General features: G+C 56.1%; 2 protein-coding genes across 3 annotated transcripts; one reads left to right on the top strand and one right to left on the bottom strand.

Moving 5' to 3' along the window:
- The first annotated feature begins 558 nt into the window (after positions 1-558).
- Positions 559-2,689, top strand: ATF4 (activating transcription factor 4). The gene is made up of 3 exons (XM_005567221.4): positions 559-751; positions 1,356-1,673; positions 1,775-2,689. The coding sequence occupies exons 2-3, from the start codon at positions 1,448-1,450 to the stop codon at positions 2,602-2,604; spliced, it is 1,056 nt and encodes a 351-aa protein (XP_005567278.1). The 5' UTR covers positions 559-751; positions 1,356-1,447; the 3' UTR covers positions 2,605-2,689.
- A 6,426-nt stretch (positions 2,690-9,115) lies between these two features.
- Positions 9,116-12,795, bottom strand: RPS19BP1 (ribosomal protein S19 binding protein 1). Of its 2 annotated transcripts, none has more exons than XR_012418714.1 (4): positions 12,660-12,795; positions 11,364-12,496; positions 9,824-11,278; positions 9,116-9,641 (listed from the first exon to the last, which is right to left on the bottom strand). XR_012418714.1 is itself a non-coding variant. In XM_045363593.3 (4 exons), exons 1-4 carry the CDS (start codon positions 12,709-12,711, stop codon positions 9,507-9,509), a joined length of 414 nt encoding a protein of 137 aa, XP_045219528.2. In that variant the 5' UTR covers positions 12,712-12,795; the 3' UTR covers positions 9,116-9,506. The 2 variants fall into 2 exon arrangements, 1 of the variants encoding a protein (XP_045219528.2); XM_045363593.3 differs by having other exon boundaries at positions 9,824-9,921; positions 12,368-12,496.
- Positions 12,796-18,019: the final 5,224 nt, after the last annotated feature.

The raw sequence follows: 18,019 nt of genomic DNA, 5'->3' as shown, positions 1-18,019 counted from the left end.
AGCTGGCCAGCAGGCTGGCCGGCCTGAGGCCTGGCAGAGACCCGAGACCCCGACCCTTCCCACGCGGACTCCGTGATCCCTCTCCCAGCAGCCGCCCACCTGGGGCCCTGAGCCAATAAGAGCTCGAGGTATATATGACTCACCGTGCCTGGGCCAATCAACTTGACGCGCGCTTTTCGCCAGCACCTCGCGCGATAACTTGGCGTCCTCGGCCTTCACAATAAAAACTCTCCGCCGGAAAACGACCTCTCCCCGCCCACCGCGCCGACACCGGAAGCGAGGCGTGTCTGCGAGATCACTCCGCGCTCCGGCGGCGAAGGAAAGAACGGACTCTGATCATAGAAGTAAAGTAGTGCACCTCTCTCGTTTCGTGAGGTCATAAGAACAAACACCTTTTCTCGTCACAGCTACGCGCTGGGCATAAACGGTTGGGGCGTCAAAGGGAGGGAAACGAGCGGGCGGGAGGAGATGGTCACGTGGCCGTGGCGGAAGGATGCGTCGGTGCTGCGTCCCCTTAGAGACGAAGTCTATAAAGGGCCGGCGGGCGGCTGTTGCGGCCATTTCTACTTCGTCCGCCCACAAATGTAGTTTGGTTCGCACGTGTGCGCCTTCCCTCCTCCCCGCCCGCAGGGTCCACGGCCACCATGGCGTATTAGGGGCAGCAGTGCCTGCGGCAGCATTGGCCTTTGCAGCGGCGGCAGCAGCACCAGGCTCTGCAGCGGCACCCCCCCCCAGCGGCTTAAGCCATGGCGTGAGTACCAGGGCGGGTCGTCCAGCTGTGCTCCCTGGGCCGGCGCAGGTTTTGGGTTGGTGGGGTGCGGCCTGGGGCCCAGGGCGGTGCCGCCAAGGAGGAAGCGATTTTACGAGCGCCCGGGACGCGTGGTCTTTGCTTGGGTGTCCCCGAGACGCTCGCGTGCCCGGGATCGGGAAGGCGCATTCTGGTGCCAGGACTGCTTCCACAGGGGCCCTGCCGCCCTCGGACCCCGAATCCCCCAAGGGTCCCAGGGGTCTCGGCTTTCCCCCCCCGCGAAACGTGGCAAGAACCAAGATGGCGGCGGCAGGGCGGCGCCGCGGGCGTGAGTCAAGGGCGGGCGGTGGGCGGGGCGCGGCCGCCCTGGCCGTATTTGGACGCGGGGACGGAGCGCCTTCCTCTTGGTGGCCGGTGGAAGAATCGCCTGGTCTCCGTGAGCGTCCATTTTGTGGAACCTGAGCCGCAGCAGGGAGGGGCGGATGCAACTGCCCCGTTGCCGACTCTGTAGATGGCTGGACTAGAGAAGTCCCGCCTCGTAAGTGGAAAGATGAAATTCTCAGACCAGCTAACCTCTAATGGGAGTTGGCTTCTGATTCCCATTCAGGCTTCTCACGGCATTCAGCAGCAGCGTTGCTGTAACCGACAAAGACATCTTCGAATTAAGCACATTCCTCGATTCCAGCAAAGCACCGCAACATGACCGAAATGAGCTTCCTGAGCAGCGAGGTGTTGGTGGGGGACTTGATGTCCCCCTTCGACCAGTCGGGTTTGGGGGCTGAAGAAAGCCTAGGTCTCTTAGATGACTACCTGGAGGTGGCCAAGCACTTCAAACCTCATGGGTTCTCCAGCGACAAGGCTAAGGCGGGCTCCTCCGAATGGCTGGCTGTGGATGGGTTGGTCAGTCCCTCCAACAACGGCAAGGGTGAGTGGGCCACCACCACATCGTCTGGGTGGGATCTAGGGTTAGGGGCCTGTTATCTTTGTATCTGACTCACTTGGCCCTGTCATTCAAATCTTTTGCAGAGGATGCCTTCTCCGGGACAGATTGGATGTTGGAGAAAATGGATTTGAAGGAGTTCGACTTTGATGCCCTGTTGGGTATAGATGACCTGGAAACCATGCCAGATGACCTTTTGACCACGTTGGATGACACGTGTGATCTCTTTGCCCCCCTAGTCCAGGAGACTAACAAGGAGCCCCCCCAGACGGTGAACCCAATTGGCCATCTCCCAGAAAGTTTAACAAAACCCGACCAGGTTGCCCCCTTCACCTTCTTGCAACCTCTTCCCCTTTCCCCAGGGGTCCTGTCCTCCACTCCAGATCATTCCTTTAGTTTAGAGCTGGGCAGTGAAGTGGATATCACTGAAGGAGATAGGAAGCCAGATGCCACTGCTTATGTTGCCATGATCCCTCCGTGCATAAAGGAGGAAGACACCCCCTCAGATAATGATAGTGGCATCTGTATGAGCCCGGAGTCCTATCTGGGCTCTCCTCAGCATAGCCCGTCTACCAGGGGCTCTCCAAATAGGAGCCTCCCATCTCCAGGTGTTCTCTGTGGCTCTGCCCGCCCCAAACCTTACGACCCTCCTGGAGAGAAGATGGTAGAAGCAAAAGTAAAGGGTGAGAAACTGGATAAGAAGCTGAAAAAAATGGAGCAAAACAAGACAGCAGCCACTAGGTACCGCCAGAAGAAGAGGGCGGAGCAGGAGGCCCTCACTGGCGAGTGCAAAGAGCTGGAAAAGAAGAATGAGGCTTTAAAAGAGAGGGCGGATTCCCTGGCCAAGGAGATCCAGTACCTGAAAGATTTGATAGAAGAGGTCCGCAAGGCAAGGGGGAAGAAAAGGGTCCCCTAGTTGAGGGTAGTCAGGAGCGTCAGTGTGCTTGTACATAGAGTCTCTGCTGTTGCTGTGTGTTGGAATAAATTATTTTGTAGGGAAAGTACTTGTGTGGATTCTTTTTCTGGCAAATTAGCCGAGTGAGGCGCCACCCACCCATCCCAAACTGGTCATAACATTCCTTGTGAGATCTGGGGAGGAGGGCAGTCCAGGACTGAAGATGGGTACCCAGAGTGGGAACTGCTCGCCCTGCTAGGTGTAAGCCACGATGCCTGATGACTCATGGGGCCATACAGCCAGATAGTTGGCCAACTGTAGCAAGTTGGGTCCTTTACCCAGAGGTGAGTTCGCTGGTTGTGTAGGGAGGAGGCTGGAGCTCTCTGGGAGGTTGGGAGGGAGGGACAGCCTGGGCCTCCACCTATTTATTCAAGAGGGCTTCATGCCAACAGCTGTCGCCTGAAACCCTGGATAAGCTTGCACAGTCCTTGAGATAAGCACACAAGATTAGTTTTCACTTGTTACCCTGAGTTCTGTAGAAGCGTGTTCCTGAAGAAAGAAATGGCTCCTTTTCGGAATTGATGCTGAAGCAGGACAGGAGCTGAGGGTTGGCCTCCATTTCTCCTTATGGGGTGGAAGGATGACATCCTGCACAGGTTCTGGCTAGAGCTGGGCACAAAGGCGACAGTTCCTGTGAAGGCTGTTGTGCCTGTTGCTACCTAAATAGAAGGCCTGGCATCATGCTAGGATGGATCAGCGCCTAGAAACCACGCCTCCTCACCGCAGCTTCTTCCTGGCGGGGAGACCTCGCCTTTCCAGGCAGGCGATGTCTTTTGTGTTGCGGATGAGTGCTTGAATGCAAGGATCAGCGTATCCTGGGTAGGTCTGTCTTTCCTCTTGTGTCCTTCAGGATCACAGTTTTCCTTCTGTGGAAGGTGGTGTAGACTGGGTGTGCCCGGGGAATGGCTGGGAGGACAGTGAGGGTGAGTGCGCCCAGGCACTGCTGTAACTGAGCACAGTACGTGTGTTCACCCCGTCCCCGAAGCACACCCAGGAGGCAGACGCCACACTCAGGAGGATTTTTTTTTTTTTTTTTTTTTTTTTTTTTTGAGACAGGGTCTCTCCCTGTTGACCAGGCTAGAGTGCAATGGTGCAATCTCGGCTCACCACAACCTCCACCTCCTGGATTCAAACGATTCTCATGCCTCAGCCTCCCGAGTAGCTGGGATTACAGGTGCTCGCCACCATGCCCAGCTAATTTTTGTATTTTTAGTAGAGACGGGGTTTCACCATGTTGGCCAGGCTAGTCTCGAACTCCTGACTTCCTGATCCACCCACCTTGGCCTCCCCAAAGTGCTAGGATTACAAGCATGAGCCACCGCGCCTGGCCTTTTTTTTTTTTTTTTTTTTTTTTTTTTTTTACTTTTTAGAGATTGAGCCTATTCCCCAGGCTGGAGTGCAATGGTGCAATCTTGGCTCACTGCAACCCCTGCCTCCCAGTTTCAAGCGATTCTCCTGCCTCAGCCTCCCGAGTAGCTGGCATTACAGACGACTGCCACCATGCCCAGCTAATTTTTGTATTTTTAGTGGGGATGGGGTTTGTCATGTTGGCCAGGCTGGTCTCGAACTCTTGACCTCAGGTGATCCGCCCGTCTCGGCCTCTTAAAGTGCTGGGATTACAGGTGTGAGCCACCACGCCCAGCTCACCCAGGAGGATTTTGAGCAAAGAGGTAGAGCTGGAATTTGAAGCCAGGACTCGGGCTCCAGTCTGGGCTCTTCATTTTGCCTCTTGAGCTGGAAACAAATGGCCCGTCATGACCTTTCCGGTGCCCAGTATAGACGGTCACCTGAGAGCCAACTGTTGACGGAATGTATGCAACTGCTTGTGGAGAAGTTGCCCGAGGCACCGCTGGAAGTGGGCATCACACATGGGTCTTGGACCTGGTGCTCTTCGAGGTCTTTCCTGCTGAGATTCTAGAATTCTCCAAAGGCCATGGGCCTCCATCCACATCCAGGTACTAAATAGGCGTTAGGGTGCGGCCAACAGCATCAGAGTCATCTAGTGCCAGTGGGGGTCGGCCCTCATTTGGCAGACGAGAAACTGAGGCACCAAGAAGGGCAGTGCAGGCTAGTGGTGTGGACCCAGGATGCTGGGGCTGTGCCCTCTCCAGGCCCTTGCAGCTAAGGCCTCCCACACCCAGAAGGCACCAGCTCAGGTCACAGTGGCTTTGCCCTTCTCCTTGACCTCACCTCCTCCCCTCACTGTGCTCTTGGCCTTTCTCCATCTGTCTGCCAAGCTTGGTCCTGCCTCAGAGCCTCACACTTGCTGTTTTTTTGGTAACTTTTTTCTCCATTGAGTTTATCTGTATACAGATTCACTTTCTGTTCTCCATTCTCTAACTATAAGGTCACTCTGTGGCAGCAGGTGTTTTGCTATCTTATTCATTCCGGTACTTCCAGGACTAGAGCAGTGCCTGGGAAATAGCAAAAATGACTGCGGCGAAAACGTTCAAAGAGCTCTGATGCTCTAGGCGCCTTCCAGTGATGAGCTCAGAGTCCTCCTGAGGCTGTGAGGAGGGTCTTATGACTGCACCCTTCTTATTGATGCAGCTGAGACCCAGACTTAGGCACCTCCTTGGGAAGTCTGGCCTGGGGGTGGACACTGGCCCACGGGCAGTTGGTATACGCAGTGATAATGGCCTGGACAAACCAGCTGGATTTGGCTAGGCAGATGTCTGTTCCGGAGAGCCCAGCGCAATAAGGGGTATGGGAGGAAGGGGCGGAGATGAGGCTGATGTCCAGCCACCACCCTGCATGTGGCAACTTATGGCCCCTGCCAGGCCTTGGCCAGCCCAGCCTAGGTGACCAGGTCAGAGGTGGAGCTGGGCTTTACCCAGTGACCAGGGGCTGGGGGCTGGGGGATAGGAAGGGACCTCACAGGCGAGAGCGGACAACTCTCAGCATTTTCTCCTGCTTTGTGTCTAGGACAAGGCTGTAGGTTGTGGAGAGCAGAGAACGACCTTCTTCTTTTATACAACTAGTCCTGAGTGGGTGCCCGCTCTGCACTACACTGGGTGCTGGCTCCAGCAGTGAGCCAAGTAAACATCCCTGCCCTCATGGAGGTTTGCTTCTGGTAAAGGAGACAGATGGACCCTAAAAAGAAAAAGATGTGACATGTGTCACATTCAGATGTAACACAGCAGCTGGGTCAGGCATGGACATGCTGGGCATGCTCCTTAAGATGGGTGCTCAGGGAGTCACAGGGCTCAGCCCGGCAGGGGACTGGGCTGGGATCAGCAAGGAGAGGCAGCCAAGATGTGGGTGTGAAGAGAGGGGATCCCCCCAAGCAAGAGAAAGGATGGAGGGCCCGTTTCCTGAGATCGGGAAAACCAGGGGAAGAGTATGATTTTATTTCAAAGAGGCCAGGTAGAAATAAAAAGTTCCTGGCTTTGGGAGGCCGAGGCGGGTGGATCACGAGGTCAGGAGTTCAAGACCAGCCTGGCCAATATGGTGAAACCCCATCTCTACTAAAAAATTAGCAGGGTGAGGCTGGGCGTGGGGGCTCATGCCTGTAATCCCAGCACTTTGAGAGGCTGAAGCGGGCGGATCAGGAGGTCAGGAGATCGAGACCATCCTGGCTAACACGGTGAAACCTCATCTCTACTAAAAATACCAAAAATTAGCCGGGCACCTGTAGTCCTAGCTACTTGGGAGGCTGAGGCAGAAGAATGGCATGAACCCGGGAGGCGGAGGATGCAGTGAGCCGAGATCGCGCCACTGCACTCCAGCCTGGGTGGCAGAGCAAGACCCCGTCTCAAAAAAATATAAAATAAAAAATAAAAATTAGCTGGGCGTGGCGGCACATGCCTGTAATCCCAGCTACTTGGGAAGCTGAGGCAGGAGAATGGCTTGAACCGGGGAGGCGGAGGTTGCAGTGAGCAGTGCCAGTGCACGCCAGCGTGGGTGACAAAGTGAGGCTCCATCTCAAAAAAAAAAAGTCCCCTCAGTGACACCCAAGTGCCAACCACCCTTGCCTAGGTGGCCCATGGGGTGGGGTGGGGGCTCTCAGCCTAGTTGGGGGACTGAAGGTGGACACTTAGACCAAGTAGAAAGTGGCAGCTTCAGGAGACAGAGCAGGGCCTCCCAGCTGGGCTTTGAAGGGTGGGGAGAGTTGTGGACAGAGAATGGGAACAACACCCCGTGAAAGTCAGCCAGGCAGGAAAGAACGGGGCACACACCAAGTGCCACAGTCCCACTGCCTGTGGCAGAGGCCTTTGCCCAGGCTAAACTCTGAGCCTGCAGCTGGGCCCCAGCAGAGTCCCATGTTGCAGTCCTGGCCCACTCCTGCCTGGCCCCCTTGGCCAACTCCTCTAGTAGCAAAGAGGGTCAGAGTGTGGGGGCTTCAGCAGCCCATCCCACTGTGGAAGACACAGGAAACCATGGCTGGGGCCCTCCTGTGGGGCATGGGGTAGGTTCCTCAAACTCTGCTTCCCCAAACCACCTGTGACGCAAATGCTTCCGGTGCTTTCACACCCATGCATGCTGTCTAGACTGGGGAAGGCCTCCTGCTTTGTCCTGTCAGCCCTAGGTTGAAGTGACAACTCAGTTTCCTCTTTTTTTGAGACAGGGTCTTGCTCTGTTGCCCAGGCTGAGGTGTAGTAACGCCATCTTGGCTCACTGCAGCCTCCGCCTCTCAGGCTCCAGTAATCCTCCCACCCCAGCCCTCTTCCCCGCAAGCAGCTGGGACCACGAATGCATACCACCATGCCCGGCTAATTATTGTATTTTTTTGTAGAGATGGGTTTTGCCATGTTGGCCAGGCTGGTTTTGAACTCCTGACCTCAGGTGATCCACCTGCCTCAGCCTTCACAAGTGCTGGGATTACATGTGTGAGCCACCGCATCTGGCCTCAGTGTCCTCTTATTTGGGTCCTGTTGGTCACCAGGTCCTGGCCATCACGGTCAGCACCTCCTTGGCCCCCCATGGGGACAACCCTCTCTCCTCCAGTGCTGCCCCAGCCACCCCAGCTCCCTGCTGCCTTCCAGACACCTGCACCAGAACTGCTCAGGGGGACAGTTAAAAGGCAGACTCCTCAGTCCTGTCCTTGACCCACTGGACCAGAGTGCCAGCGGTAAACACAAATGACTGTCACCCAGAGGGGGCATGGACAGGCACCCAATAGTACTACTTGGCATAAGTGTAAGATTTATTGGGAAGCTCACAAGCGGGGAAGCAGCAGGACCCCGGCTCCCATCCTCAGCGGGGGGCAGTGCCTGTCACGCTGCACTTCTGGGCGATTCTCTAACAGTGGGCGTGTCCTTGATAGAAAGGGGCCCCGGGCCTATGGTCAGCCTGTTCTTCCAGGCGCTAGAGGCTGAACTGGCTTCTTGTTAAGCTGCTTAAAAGATTAAGGGCACGAGTCTCCATGGATATCCGAGTTTCTCTGCCCAGTGGGGTCATTACAGTCCAGCAGGCAGGAAGAGGCCCTGGTCTCCAAGGTTTGGGGTCACAGCACACTCCCTCCCCCTCCCCCTGCTGATGGAGGTCACCCGGAGACAGGACCACTGCCAGGAAGATGTGTGGCCACATCATGTCTTTATTTAGGATGGAATACCAGTTAAAGATCAGGAACAGACCACCCACGGCAGTGGGGGAGCAAATGCTCTTACAAATAATGGGCCCCGAGGCAGTGTCATCAGGGAACCCAGGGAGCCAGATCGTCACTCCTAATCAGACCCAGCCTCAGGGGACTATGCCATGCTCTCTACCAGCAGCAATGGGAGTCACCACACCAAAGGAGCCCTTAGGCTGGGGTGGGGAGGGAAGAGTTCAGGAGACAAACGGAGCTGCCAGAAAGCTCCCAGGTCCCTTCCCCTGAGGCTCCCTGATGAATGGACTCCTGCGCTGACTTCTCCCCTCTCCTCCACTGGCCCCACCTCTGGTCTTCACTCACACAGGCATTCAGTACCTGCCTGTCCTTCACCTCCTGATCCCAACCCATGCCTGCTGGAATGGTCCCATCTGCCTCCCCTCACCTCCATTCTTCAGCTCAGGCACACGCCTGAGTGTGAAACCCTTTCTTCAGGTTATCTCCTGAGTCCCTTCTACTGTCCCCTCCCCACTACGACAGGCATTTGACCCCACCTGGCTGCACACCAGAGCCTGAGCGGGAAAGGGAACACACCTGGTGAAACGCTCCGCTCATGGCGGACTCGACGCTCCCTGGGCGTGGGCTGAAGCAGCACCACTCCCACTGCGGGACCTAGCCACCTGCACCAGAACTCCTCCCAGCAGCTATTTTTTGCCTCGAGTCACCTTTTCAGCTGTGGCGGCCACCCCCAGAGGAAGGAGGCTCCCCTGGTGTAGGGCAGCAGAGGTTGGTGTTCTGATGGCGGCCTGCCAGGGCTGGACTGGAGGACTTGTGACCCGGAGCTGAGAAGCACGCTGGGAGATGGGGGAAGGCAGGGTGGCGCTTTGGTGCCACAGGAGATGGGAGACACCCCGTGGGGCAGATCAGCAGCACACACAGCTCTTGGGTTCGCATTTATTACAACTTGGAAGCCCACCCTTCTTCCTACTCCAGGAGGTGTCGTCCCCGAGGGCTCAGGAACCACAGCAAACAGTCCAGAGGCCCCACCTGGGCGAAAGCAAACAAAACAGATAGGTTCCTTTCCGGCAGGTGCAGACGCTCTGCCCAGGCCTGCGGAAGCCACCTCCAGTCTGTGTGTATATCCTCCCAGGACTTCTGGCCCACCAGCTCCATTCCAGCCACCACACGGCTCCAGCTCCACGGCTTCCTCGAGCCAGGCTGGTCCTGCATCGCCATCTGCTGGCCGCGCGGCACGGCCGGGTCCTGGGGCCAGCAGAGGAGTCGGACGGAGGCGGCCGGATTGAAAGCCTCTTCACCGTGCCCTCCAGGGAGCCTAGCTGCCGAAGTATTCCCGCTGGAACTTCTGGAAGTCTTCCTCGGTGAACACGGTGCCCTCGGCCTTCTTCTTCTTCTTGCTCTTGGCCACAGGCCGGTCACAAGCCTTGCGACCGCGGTTCTGGCGCAAAATCTGGGGAGGGTGCGGGACTTCTGCTCATTTCAAGAGCAGAGGAGGCCCGCAAAGGTCACGGGGGAGTTCGGCGCAGGGCAGGGCTGGCCCAGCCTCCCACCCTGTGCTCAGGGCTGAGACCGCCATGGGTCCTAGGGGAACAGCCTCGGCTCTCACCTCCCACGTCCCTTCCCTCGACAAACCTGCTGGCTCACACACTCAGCCACGCTGCTTCTCGTCCTGGTCAGAAACTTCAGGTTTACTCTGAGGTGGTCTCGACACTCTCGCTTCCGGTACTCGTCTGTGGGTGGCAGGCACGGGGCACCATTTCACATTCACTCCCCTTGGAAGCATTCTCGGGCCCTGGCCCATGCCCCTGCCAAAGACCTCATCGTCCCCTTCCCAGATTATTATAGCAGCTGGGCTCTTCTCCATCAAATGCATTCTCCACACAGGTCCTGCTGAAAGCCCCAGGCTCTGGGCCCCCCCATTTTCCAGCAATTATGTCCTGAATACTACTCACCAAGGGAGCACTCTGGAGCTTACGCTTCAGTGAGAGATGAAGGACAAACGACTCAGTATTTTAGAAGTGCATATATTTCATGGAGAAAAACAAAATAGGAAACAGAAAAGGGGAATTCCAAGGGTGGAGGGTGCAATTTTAAATAGGAGGGAATGAGAAGGTCTCACTGAAATGACTTGGAGAGAGCTGTGGATATCCAGGGGGAGAGTATTTGTCTAGGCAGAGGAACACCCAGTGCAAAGGCCCTGAAGCAGAAATGTGTCAAATGTGTTTGTAAAACACAAAACAGCTGGAGTGGCTGGGTGCGGTGGCTCACACCTGTAATCTCAGCACTTTGGGAGGCTGAGGCAGGCAGGTCACCTGAGCTCAGGAGTTTGAGACCAGCTTGGCCAACATGGTGAAACCCCGTCTGTATTAAAAATTAAAAAAAACTAGCTGGGTGTGGTGGTTGGCCTGTAATCCCAGCTACTCGGGAGGCTGAGGCAGGTGCATCGTTTGAACTCGGGAGGCAAGAGGTTGTAGTGAGATGAGACCGCACCACTGCACTCCAGCCTGGGTGACAAAGCAAGACTCTGTCTCAAAAAAAACCAAAAACAACAACAAAAAAACAGCTGGAGTGGGGGGAGTGGGTAGCAGGAAGAGACCAAGTTTGGTGGGGGGGGGGTAGGTCATGTAGGCCTCATCAGGCACCCTAAGACCCCTACCTTTTACTGACTACAATGGGAGCCACCCAGAGGAGAAACAAAGAATGACTTCTGATTTTAGAGGATCACTTTGGTTGCTGTTGAGAACAAGATTACTGGGGGAGGAGGTGTGTGGAAGTCAGGAGACCGGCTAGGCTTCTTCAATAATCCAGGCAAGAGACAAAGAAGCTTGGAGCAAGGTGGAGGCTGCAGAGGTGTTCTTTCCATTGGCTGCGAGGCTTGCCATTCCTCTCGCTCAACATCTATGTGCCAAAACCTGTGCTGGACACCAGGGCTGCGGACAAGCCCAAGGGGGTGTGTGCCTTTAGGAGCTCCCATCTAACAGGGGAGGTGGGTGAGCACCCAGGACAGGACGGTGAGACAAGGGCTGGGACAGATAGGAATGACCTCTGACACTCCACCCTCCTGCTTCGTGGCAAGTATTGCTGGGCCTCAAACCTGTCTCGCTCTCCTGCCTCCAAACTTTGGCTCAAGTTGTATTTCCTCCTTGGAATTCATAATTCTTTTAACAAATACCTTAACATATTTATGCATCAGACTCTAGGGATTCAGACACAGTAGGAGCTTGTCACGTCCTGACACGTCAAAATATCACCATCTTGCCCACACCAGCCCCTCCGAAAGTCTTTGTCTGTTAAGTGACACCACATCCCCCAATAAACTAGGCTCCACCTTCACAGCCAATTCACCACTAAAACCCCTCTAAAGGCTGCAATTCTCTGCTGCCTCCTCTTCAACGTATCTTCCACCTGCAAAATTCTCTTATCTCTGCTGCTATGGCCACTGCCCAGGCCACAGCATGTCCCATTTGAATGGAGTGGGTAACAGCAGCACTCTGGGACACAGTGCCTGGTTTCTACCCGTACCACCTGGGCAGGCGCCTTTTTCTCAATCTGTAAAACGGGGGTGATAGTAGTATCGACCTCAAAGGGCTGATGTAAGGATCAAAGGAGCTGACATTTGCACAGCATTTAGAATCAGCACCTGGCACACAGTGTTAGTGAATGTGTTTAAATGCTCCATCTTTGATCCTTATTCACTAGGTCACCGTTACTAGCCTCTATTTTTTCAAATTCTCAAAGGCAACAACCTCCTTTCTAACTCAGGACCTTTGCACACGCTATTCTTCCTAGAATATTTTCCTACTTTTCACCTAGCTCACTCTTATACCTCCTTCAGCTCTCGGCTGAAATGTCGCTTCCTCAGAGAAGGCTGACTTGGCCCAAGTCCCCATCGGAGTACCGTAATCTTTTAATTCATAGGCTTCAATGCACTTAGCAATGATACACTGGGTTTGATATTCTTTGAGGCTTCTCTCCCCACTAGGGCCGTAGTCCACGAGGGCCAGGACGGTGGCGTGTTCTGTCACCTTCGTATGTCCAGGAGCCCGCTCCGCGCCTGGCACACAGTAGGTCTAGCAATACCGGGACGACGCTTCAGGCCCTGCCTCAAGCGCCACCTCCTCTGGGGCGCAGGTCCCAGCACCGGAGGCAGCGCTTTCAGCCCCTTCCCGAACTTACCCAGTGCCGACTTGGGCACCTTTCCCTTGGCCGAGGTCCGCAGTTTCTGGGCCTGAATTGCCTTCGTCTTCCGGGGCCGTTTCACCGGAGCCCCTCTCGGCTTGGTCTGACCTGGAGGGTCCCGGGGGGCTACAGGGGAAGAGAGAAGAAGGGACCCAGGTCGGAGAGCGCGCAGTGTTCCCGTGCCACTGGGGCTAAGCCCGGCCTGGATTGTTTTCCATCCACGGCTCCCGCCCGCAGCCACTGCCATCCTCCTGCCCGCGTCGGACGTCCCCCGGCCAGCCGTCCTCACCCTCGGACGCCGCCAGCAGCTCCAAGCCCCGCCGCAGCAGGGCCGCGGACATGGCTGCGCTTGGCTCCGCCCACGAGCCTCACACTACTTGCAACCTGGCAGTTCTAGCCGTCTCGGCGGAAATCCGAGCCGGAACAGAGGTTTCCGGAAGGGATGGGCGGAAGTGCCCATCTTTCTTAGGACGCATGCGTTAGAGGTTTATACTCGAGCAGAAGAAGGGGCGGAAACTGGAGGCGGGTTTAAGGCGCAGAAGGACATATTTGTTATTCAATCCCAATCCGCCTGGCGCCTGGCTCTCAGGCCCCTCCTTCCCCGGAAGCCGTCTGCAACCAGCTCCGCCGGGTTGACCAATCCTCTCGGGTCTCGCGGCTCCGTGGCGGGCCAGGCTGGGGACGGGGCGGAGTTTTTTCCGTATACTTCAGCCAGCGCAAGATATCGCACAGGTTGAGTGCAGTATGAAAATCCAGTTGTCTTCCCGTAAGCCAGACATTAAAGACATATTTTTGTTTTGAAAAATACAATTATTTCTCAAAATATGTTGATGTTACAAAGCAATGGGTTTGTTATTTTAAGTGAATTGATGAATATGTAAATTTTTTTCTGTTTTAGTTTCTAGTATGGCAAATATCAATTGCCTACATACAAAAGTTCTTTGGAATCCTGAATTTTAAAAATTTATTTATTTAATTAAATTAATTTTTTTTGAGACGGTATCTCGCTCTGTCGCCCAGGCTGGAGTGCAGTGCCGGCTCACTGCAACTTCCGCCTGCCGGGTTCAAGCGCTTCTTTTGTTTGTTTGTTTGTTTGTTTTTTCAAGCGCTTCTTTTGCCTTAGCCTCCCGAGTAACTGAGATTACAGGCACCCGCCACCACGCCCGGCTAATTTTCTTCTTAAAAAAAAAAAATTTTTAGGCCGGGCGCGGTGGCTCAAGCCTGTAATCCCAGCACTTTGGGAGGCCGAGACGGGCGGATCACGAGGTCAGGAGATCGAGACCATCCTGGTGAACACAGTGAAACCCCGTCTCTACTAAAACTACAAAAAAAAACTAGCCGGGCGAGGTGGCGGGCGCCTGTAGTCCCAGCTACTCGGGAGGCTGAGGCAGGAGAATGGCGTGAACCCGGGAGGTGGAGCTTGCAGTGAGCTGAGATCAGGCCACTGCACTCCAGCCTGGGCGACAGAGCGAGACTCCGTCTCAAAAAAAAAAAAAAAAAAAAATTTTAGTAGAGACGGGGTTTCGCCATGTTGGCCAGGCAGGTCTTGAACTCTTGACCTCAAGTGATCCGCCCACCTCGGCCTCCCAAAGTGCTGGGATTACAGGCGTGAGGGGATTCTGAAGTTTTAAATGTAAGAAGCTTCTTAGACCAAAACGTTTGAGCCCCTCTGGCCTAGAAGTGACACTGCTTACCTAGGGGAGGAGCCCTGGCTTGTTCGCTGCTCCATCTGCAGCTGGCTGTCCAGCACCTGGCATGCAGAAGACACGCAATAAGTGAACGGTGAATCAGAAGGGACCACTGGGTTCACTCAGCCGGCTTCTGAGGGCCTTCTGTGTACCTGACAGCACAGAGTGTGGGACCTGGAGTTGGTCCTCCGGGATAGACCACACCGTCTAAGCCCCATCAGCTAGATAGTAATAATACCAACCAACACAAACTCAAGGGTCAAGGCCCTGTTCTACGTGCTTTGCATTTGTTAACTCGTTTATCCCCCCTACCCTTCCAGGTTGGAATTGTCTTTTGCATTTTACAGACGAGGAAACAAGCACAGAGAGGCCAGGGTCACACGGGTGGAGTCAGAGGTGCGAATCAAGACTGGCAGCCTGGCCGCAGGATTTGTGGGGGCGCTCCTGCCACAGCCACCAGGGAGAGCAGTGCTGTGGTGCTGGGTGGGGCCTGTCAAGCCATGGGGTCAGGTAGGCCCCTGGAGGGTGAGGAGGAGCTGACCATGTATGGGCAGCGGGGATTGTTCCAGGCGGAGACCGCTGTAGTGAGGACCTATCCCCTGTGACACACGAGTGGCCCCTCAGGATGCCATGCTGGGCTGGAGGGTCGCAAAGGCCTCAGACTCCATGATTTTGTCCTAAGGGGAGTGGGGGGCCTGGAGCCCAGTGATTGTTCAGACATACGCCTCCTTCCTGCTTCTAACACAGCCGGATTGTTGTCTTATTATGTGTATCGAGTATTGTCTATTTCCCCACCCATACCCCTCTGTAAGCTCCTCAAGGCAGGGATCTTTGTTTTGTTCATTGTTATATCCCTAGCGCCTGGAACAGTGCTTGGCATACGGTAAGAGTTCCAGAAACGCACGAAATGAGTGGATGAGAGCTGAGTTTGGGGCGCCAGTGAGCCGCTGGGTTGAGAGGCCCAGAAGGTCGTGGGATGTGCAGCGAGTCAGTCTCTCAGGCGGGCAAAGGACCAAGCTTTGTCCTCCTCCCGATCTGGGCTGATCAGCCCACGGTCCCCCGGGTGGAGTTCTGTGTGTGCCAACGTGCTGGGCAGACCCCTGCGGCGCCCGCAGCCCAGCCGGGCACGGGCAGGACTGCAGGCTAGGCGCTGAACCAGCCTCCTGCGGAGGAATCGGCACATCCGCGGGCCCGGGCGCATTTCTGCCACTAGGTGGCGACGCAGGACAGCTTTCTCGCGCGGCGCGACTACAAGGCCTCAGTTGCGGCTACCCAGGCTACGTGGGGGTGGGGGTGGGGGTGTAGGGTGGGGGTGTAGGGTGGGGGTGTAGGGTGGGGGTGGGAGTGTAGGGTGAGGGTGGGGGTGGGGGTGTAGGGTGGGGGTGGGGGTCCGGACGTCCTTCGGCCTTAGCTGGCTCCTTGCAGCCAGCACTGTGTGGCCCCGGCTTCCTGCTGTCCCGCACCCCCTCCCACTCGCAGCCTGGCCTGGAGTGGCTGGGGAAGCTAAGGCAGAGCCACCAGCCTGGGCTGCCCAGGGCGGGAGGCGAGGTCCCTTCTTGAAAACTGCAAGGCCGGGCGCGGTGGCTCAAGCCTGTAATCCCAGCACTTTGGGAGGCCGAGACGGGCAGATCACGAGGTCGGGAGATCGAGACCATCCTGGCTAACATGGTGAAACCCCGTCTCTACTAAAAAATACAAAAAACTAGCCGGGCGAGGTGGCGGGCGCCTGTAGTCCCAGCTACTGGGGAGGCTGAGGCAGGAGAATGGCGTAAACCCGGGAGGCGGAGCTTGCAGTGAGCTGAGATCCGGCCACTGCACTCCAGCCTGGGCGGCAGAGCGAGACTCAGTCTCAAAAAAAAAAAAAAAAAAAAAAAAAAAGAAAACTGTGCAAATGACAGCTGGGGGCTGTGTGACCCCAGCAATCCCTTAACAAAGAGTGCCTCAGTTTCCTCATCGGTTGGATGGGGCTCGGCGGGGCAGCAGCCCCCTTCTAGGAGAGGTGTGAGAACCAGTGGATCCCCTTCTAGGAAACATGTGAGAACCGTGCCGTGTAGGGCAGGCCTGGGTGGGTCTGCGCCCAGGGACTGCGTGCAGAGGGTGCTACAGCGCTGCCATGCTACCAGCTCCCTCTTGGCAAGACGGGATGGGCAGGGGCAGCCACCGTTGGGCCCAAGCAGGTCACGCCACAGCCCGAATTTGGGCACCTGCGACCTGCCAGTCTTGACGTTGGCCCTGATGGGTCAAGCTCAGGGGGACAGCTGCTTCCTGTCTCCCTGTGGGAGGATAGGTCATGAGATCTCCCAGGCTAGTTCCCCACCTGGCATGACCCTGGGTGAGCGGCTTCACTGCTCTGAGCCTGTTTCCACACTGGGTCCCTGCCTGTCCCTGATCCCCCGACTGGGGCCTTTGGCCACACAGAGGAAAATCACTGTAAGGGGCCCTTCGGCCCCCATGCCCTGTCCATGTCTCCTCCCAGGCTCCCTGGAACAGCTTAACTTCCCTGGGCCTGGGAGGCTGAGAGGCAGGTGGGCTTCCTGCAGAGCTGTGCAGCCCTTTAAGAGCAAGAGTCAGGACTCAAGCCCCAGTCTCCAGGTCCTAAGCAAGAGTATGTGTGTGAGCGTGTTCCCTCAGCTTCCAGACCAGTGGCCCCCTGGAGAGGGGACCGTAGGGACTCTGGGAGGTGGGCAGTGCTGGAGAGGGTGTCCTGGTGGTCTGGGGCTGGCACAGATGCCCCACTTTCCACAAGGCTTTGGCTCACACATCTATGTGCCTCTGCCCTCCTCCCCTAGCCCATTTCCTCCTCTGAGGTTTGGGGGCTTTAGAGAGTATTGTCCAGTCCTCCATACAGGACTGAGGCGGGAGGCGCCCGGGGCTCTGGGCTCCTGTGGTCTGAAGGGAGCGCCTGCTCTGGAACCAGGCTGTACATCCTGGCTTTTCCACTCACTAGCTGTGTGACTTTGGGCAAGCCCCACAACCTCTCTGTGCCTCAGTTTCTTCGTTTATGAGTTGATTATGATAATAATCCCTACCTCATAGGGCTGCTGTGAGGATCGAGTGTCGAGCATTTGGAATTCCGTTGGACGCAGAATAAGCAGTCTAATTTTTTTTTTTTTTTTTTTGAGACGGAGTCTGGCTCTGTCGCCCAGGCTGGAGTGCAGTGGCCGGATCTCACCTCACTGCAAGCTCCGCCTCCCGGGTTCACGCCATTCTCCTGCCTCAGCCTCCCGAGTAGCTGGGACTACAGGCGCCCGCCACCTCGCCCGGCTAGTTTTTTGTATCTTTTTAGTAGAGACGGGGTTTCACCGTGTTAGCCAGGATGGTCTCGATCTCCTGACCTCGTGATCCGCCCGTCTCGGCCTCCCAAAGTGCTGGGATTACAGGCTTGAGCCACTGCGCCCGGCCAGCAGTCTAATTTGTAAATCAGTGATTGCTCTGTGGACCGCAGTGTGCCGGTGGGACCTGGGCCCCTGTCTGTGGATGTGACCTGCACTTGTATGTGGCTGCTGGATTTCCATGCTCTTGTGCTCACACACGGGTAGGTTGGAGGCCACAGGGAGTAACACCTGACAGCCTGGAGTCATTGGTCCCCGTTCAGACGCCGCCTTTGCCGCTTAGCAGCCATGTGACCTGGGAGCCTACCTCACCTCTCTGAGCTTCGAGGGGGTGCTTGGGGTCTGTTGGAGGTGCAGTGAGGTGGCATGAAATGTGCTCAGCACCAGGCCTGGCATTTAATAATCTGTGCCGTCAATAAATATCTGCTGATACCACTGATGGAGCAGCCAATAGGAGAAAAACCAGCTAGCATTTGCTGAGCGTAAACCAGAAGCCACTCCACGTGCAGGAGGTGGGCATTTGGGGTGAATAAAGGGCTCCGCTGGGCCTGGTGGTGCCCACATGCTCATGTTACACTGTCAGCAAGTGTGAGTCTCTGTCGTCCAGGGTCTGTAGAGTTCAGGGTGGT

The sequence above is a fragment of the Macaca fascicularis genome, chromosome 10, assembly GCF_037993035.2.
Source record: "Macaca fascicularis isolate 582-1 chromosome 10, T2T-MFA8v1.1".
NCBI lineage: Eukaryota > Metazoa > Chordata > Mammalia > Primates > Cercopithecidae > Macaca > Macaca fascicularis.
Note: the sequence above shows the minus strand (reverse complement) of the source record. Positions and strands in the feature narration are given on the sequence as shown.

Bases quoted from the DNA above. Each gene is read 5' to 3' on its own strand.
- ATF4 (XM_005567221.4), top strand. From the start codon at position 1,448: ATGACCGAAATGAGCTTCCTGAGCAGCGAGGTGTTGGTGGGGGACTTG. The intron at 1,674-1,774 runs GTGAGTGGGCCA...AATCTTTTGCAG, and splicing joins TCCCTCCAACAACGGCAAGG to AGGATGCCTTCTCCGGGACA.
- RPS19BP1 (XM_045363593.3), bottom strand. From the start codon at position 12,711: ATGTCCGCGGCCCTGCTGCGGCGGGGCTTGGAGCTGCTGGCGGCGTCC. The intron at 9,922-12,367 runs GTAAGTTCGGGA...TGCCACCCACAG, and splicing joins GGTGCCCAAGTCGGCACTGG to ACGAGTACCGGAAGCGAGAG. The intron at 9,642-9,823 runs GTTTGTCGAGGG...CACCCTCCCCAG, and splicing joins CTGAGTGTGTGAGCCAGCAG to ATTTTGCGCCAGAACCGCGG.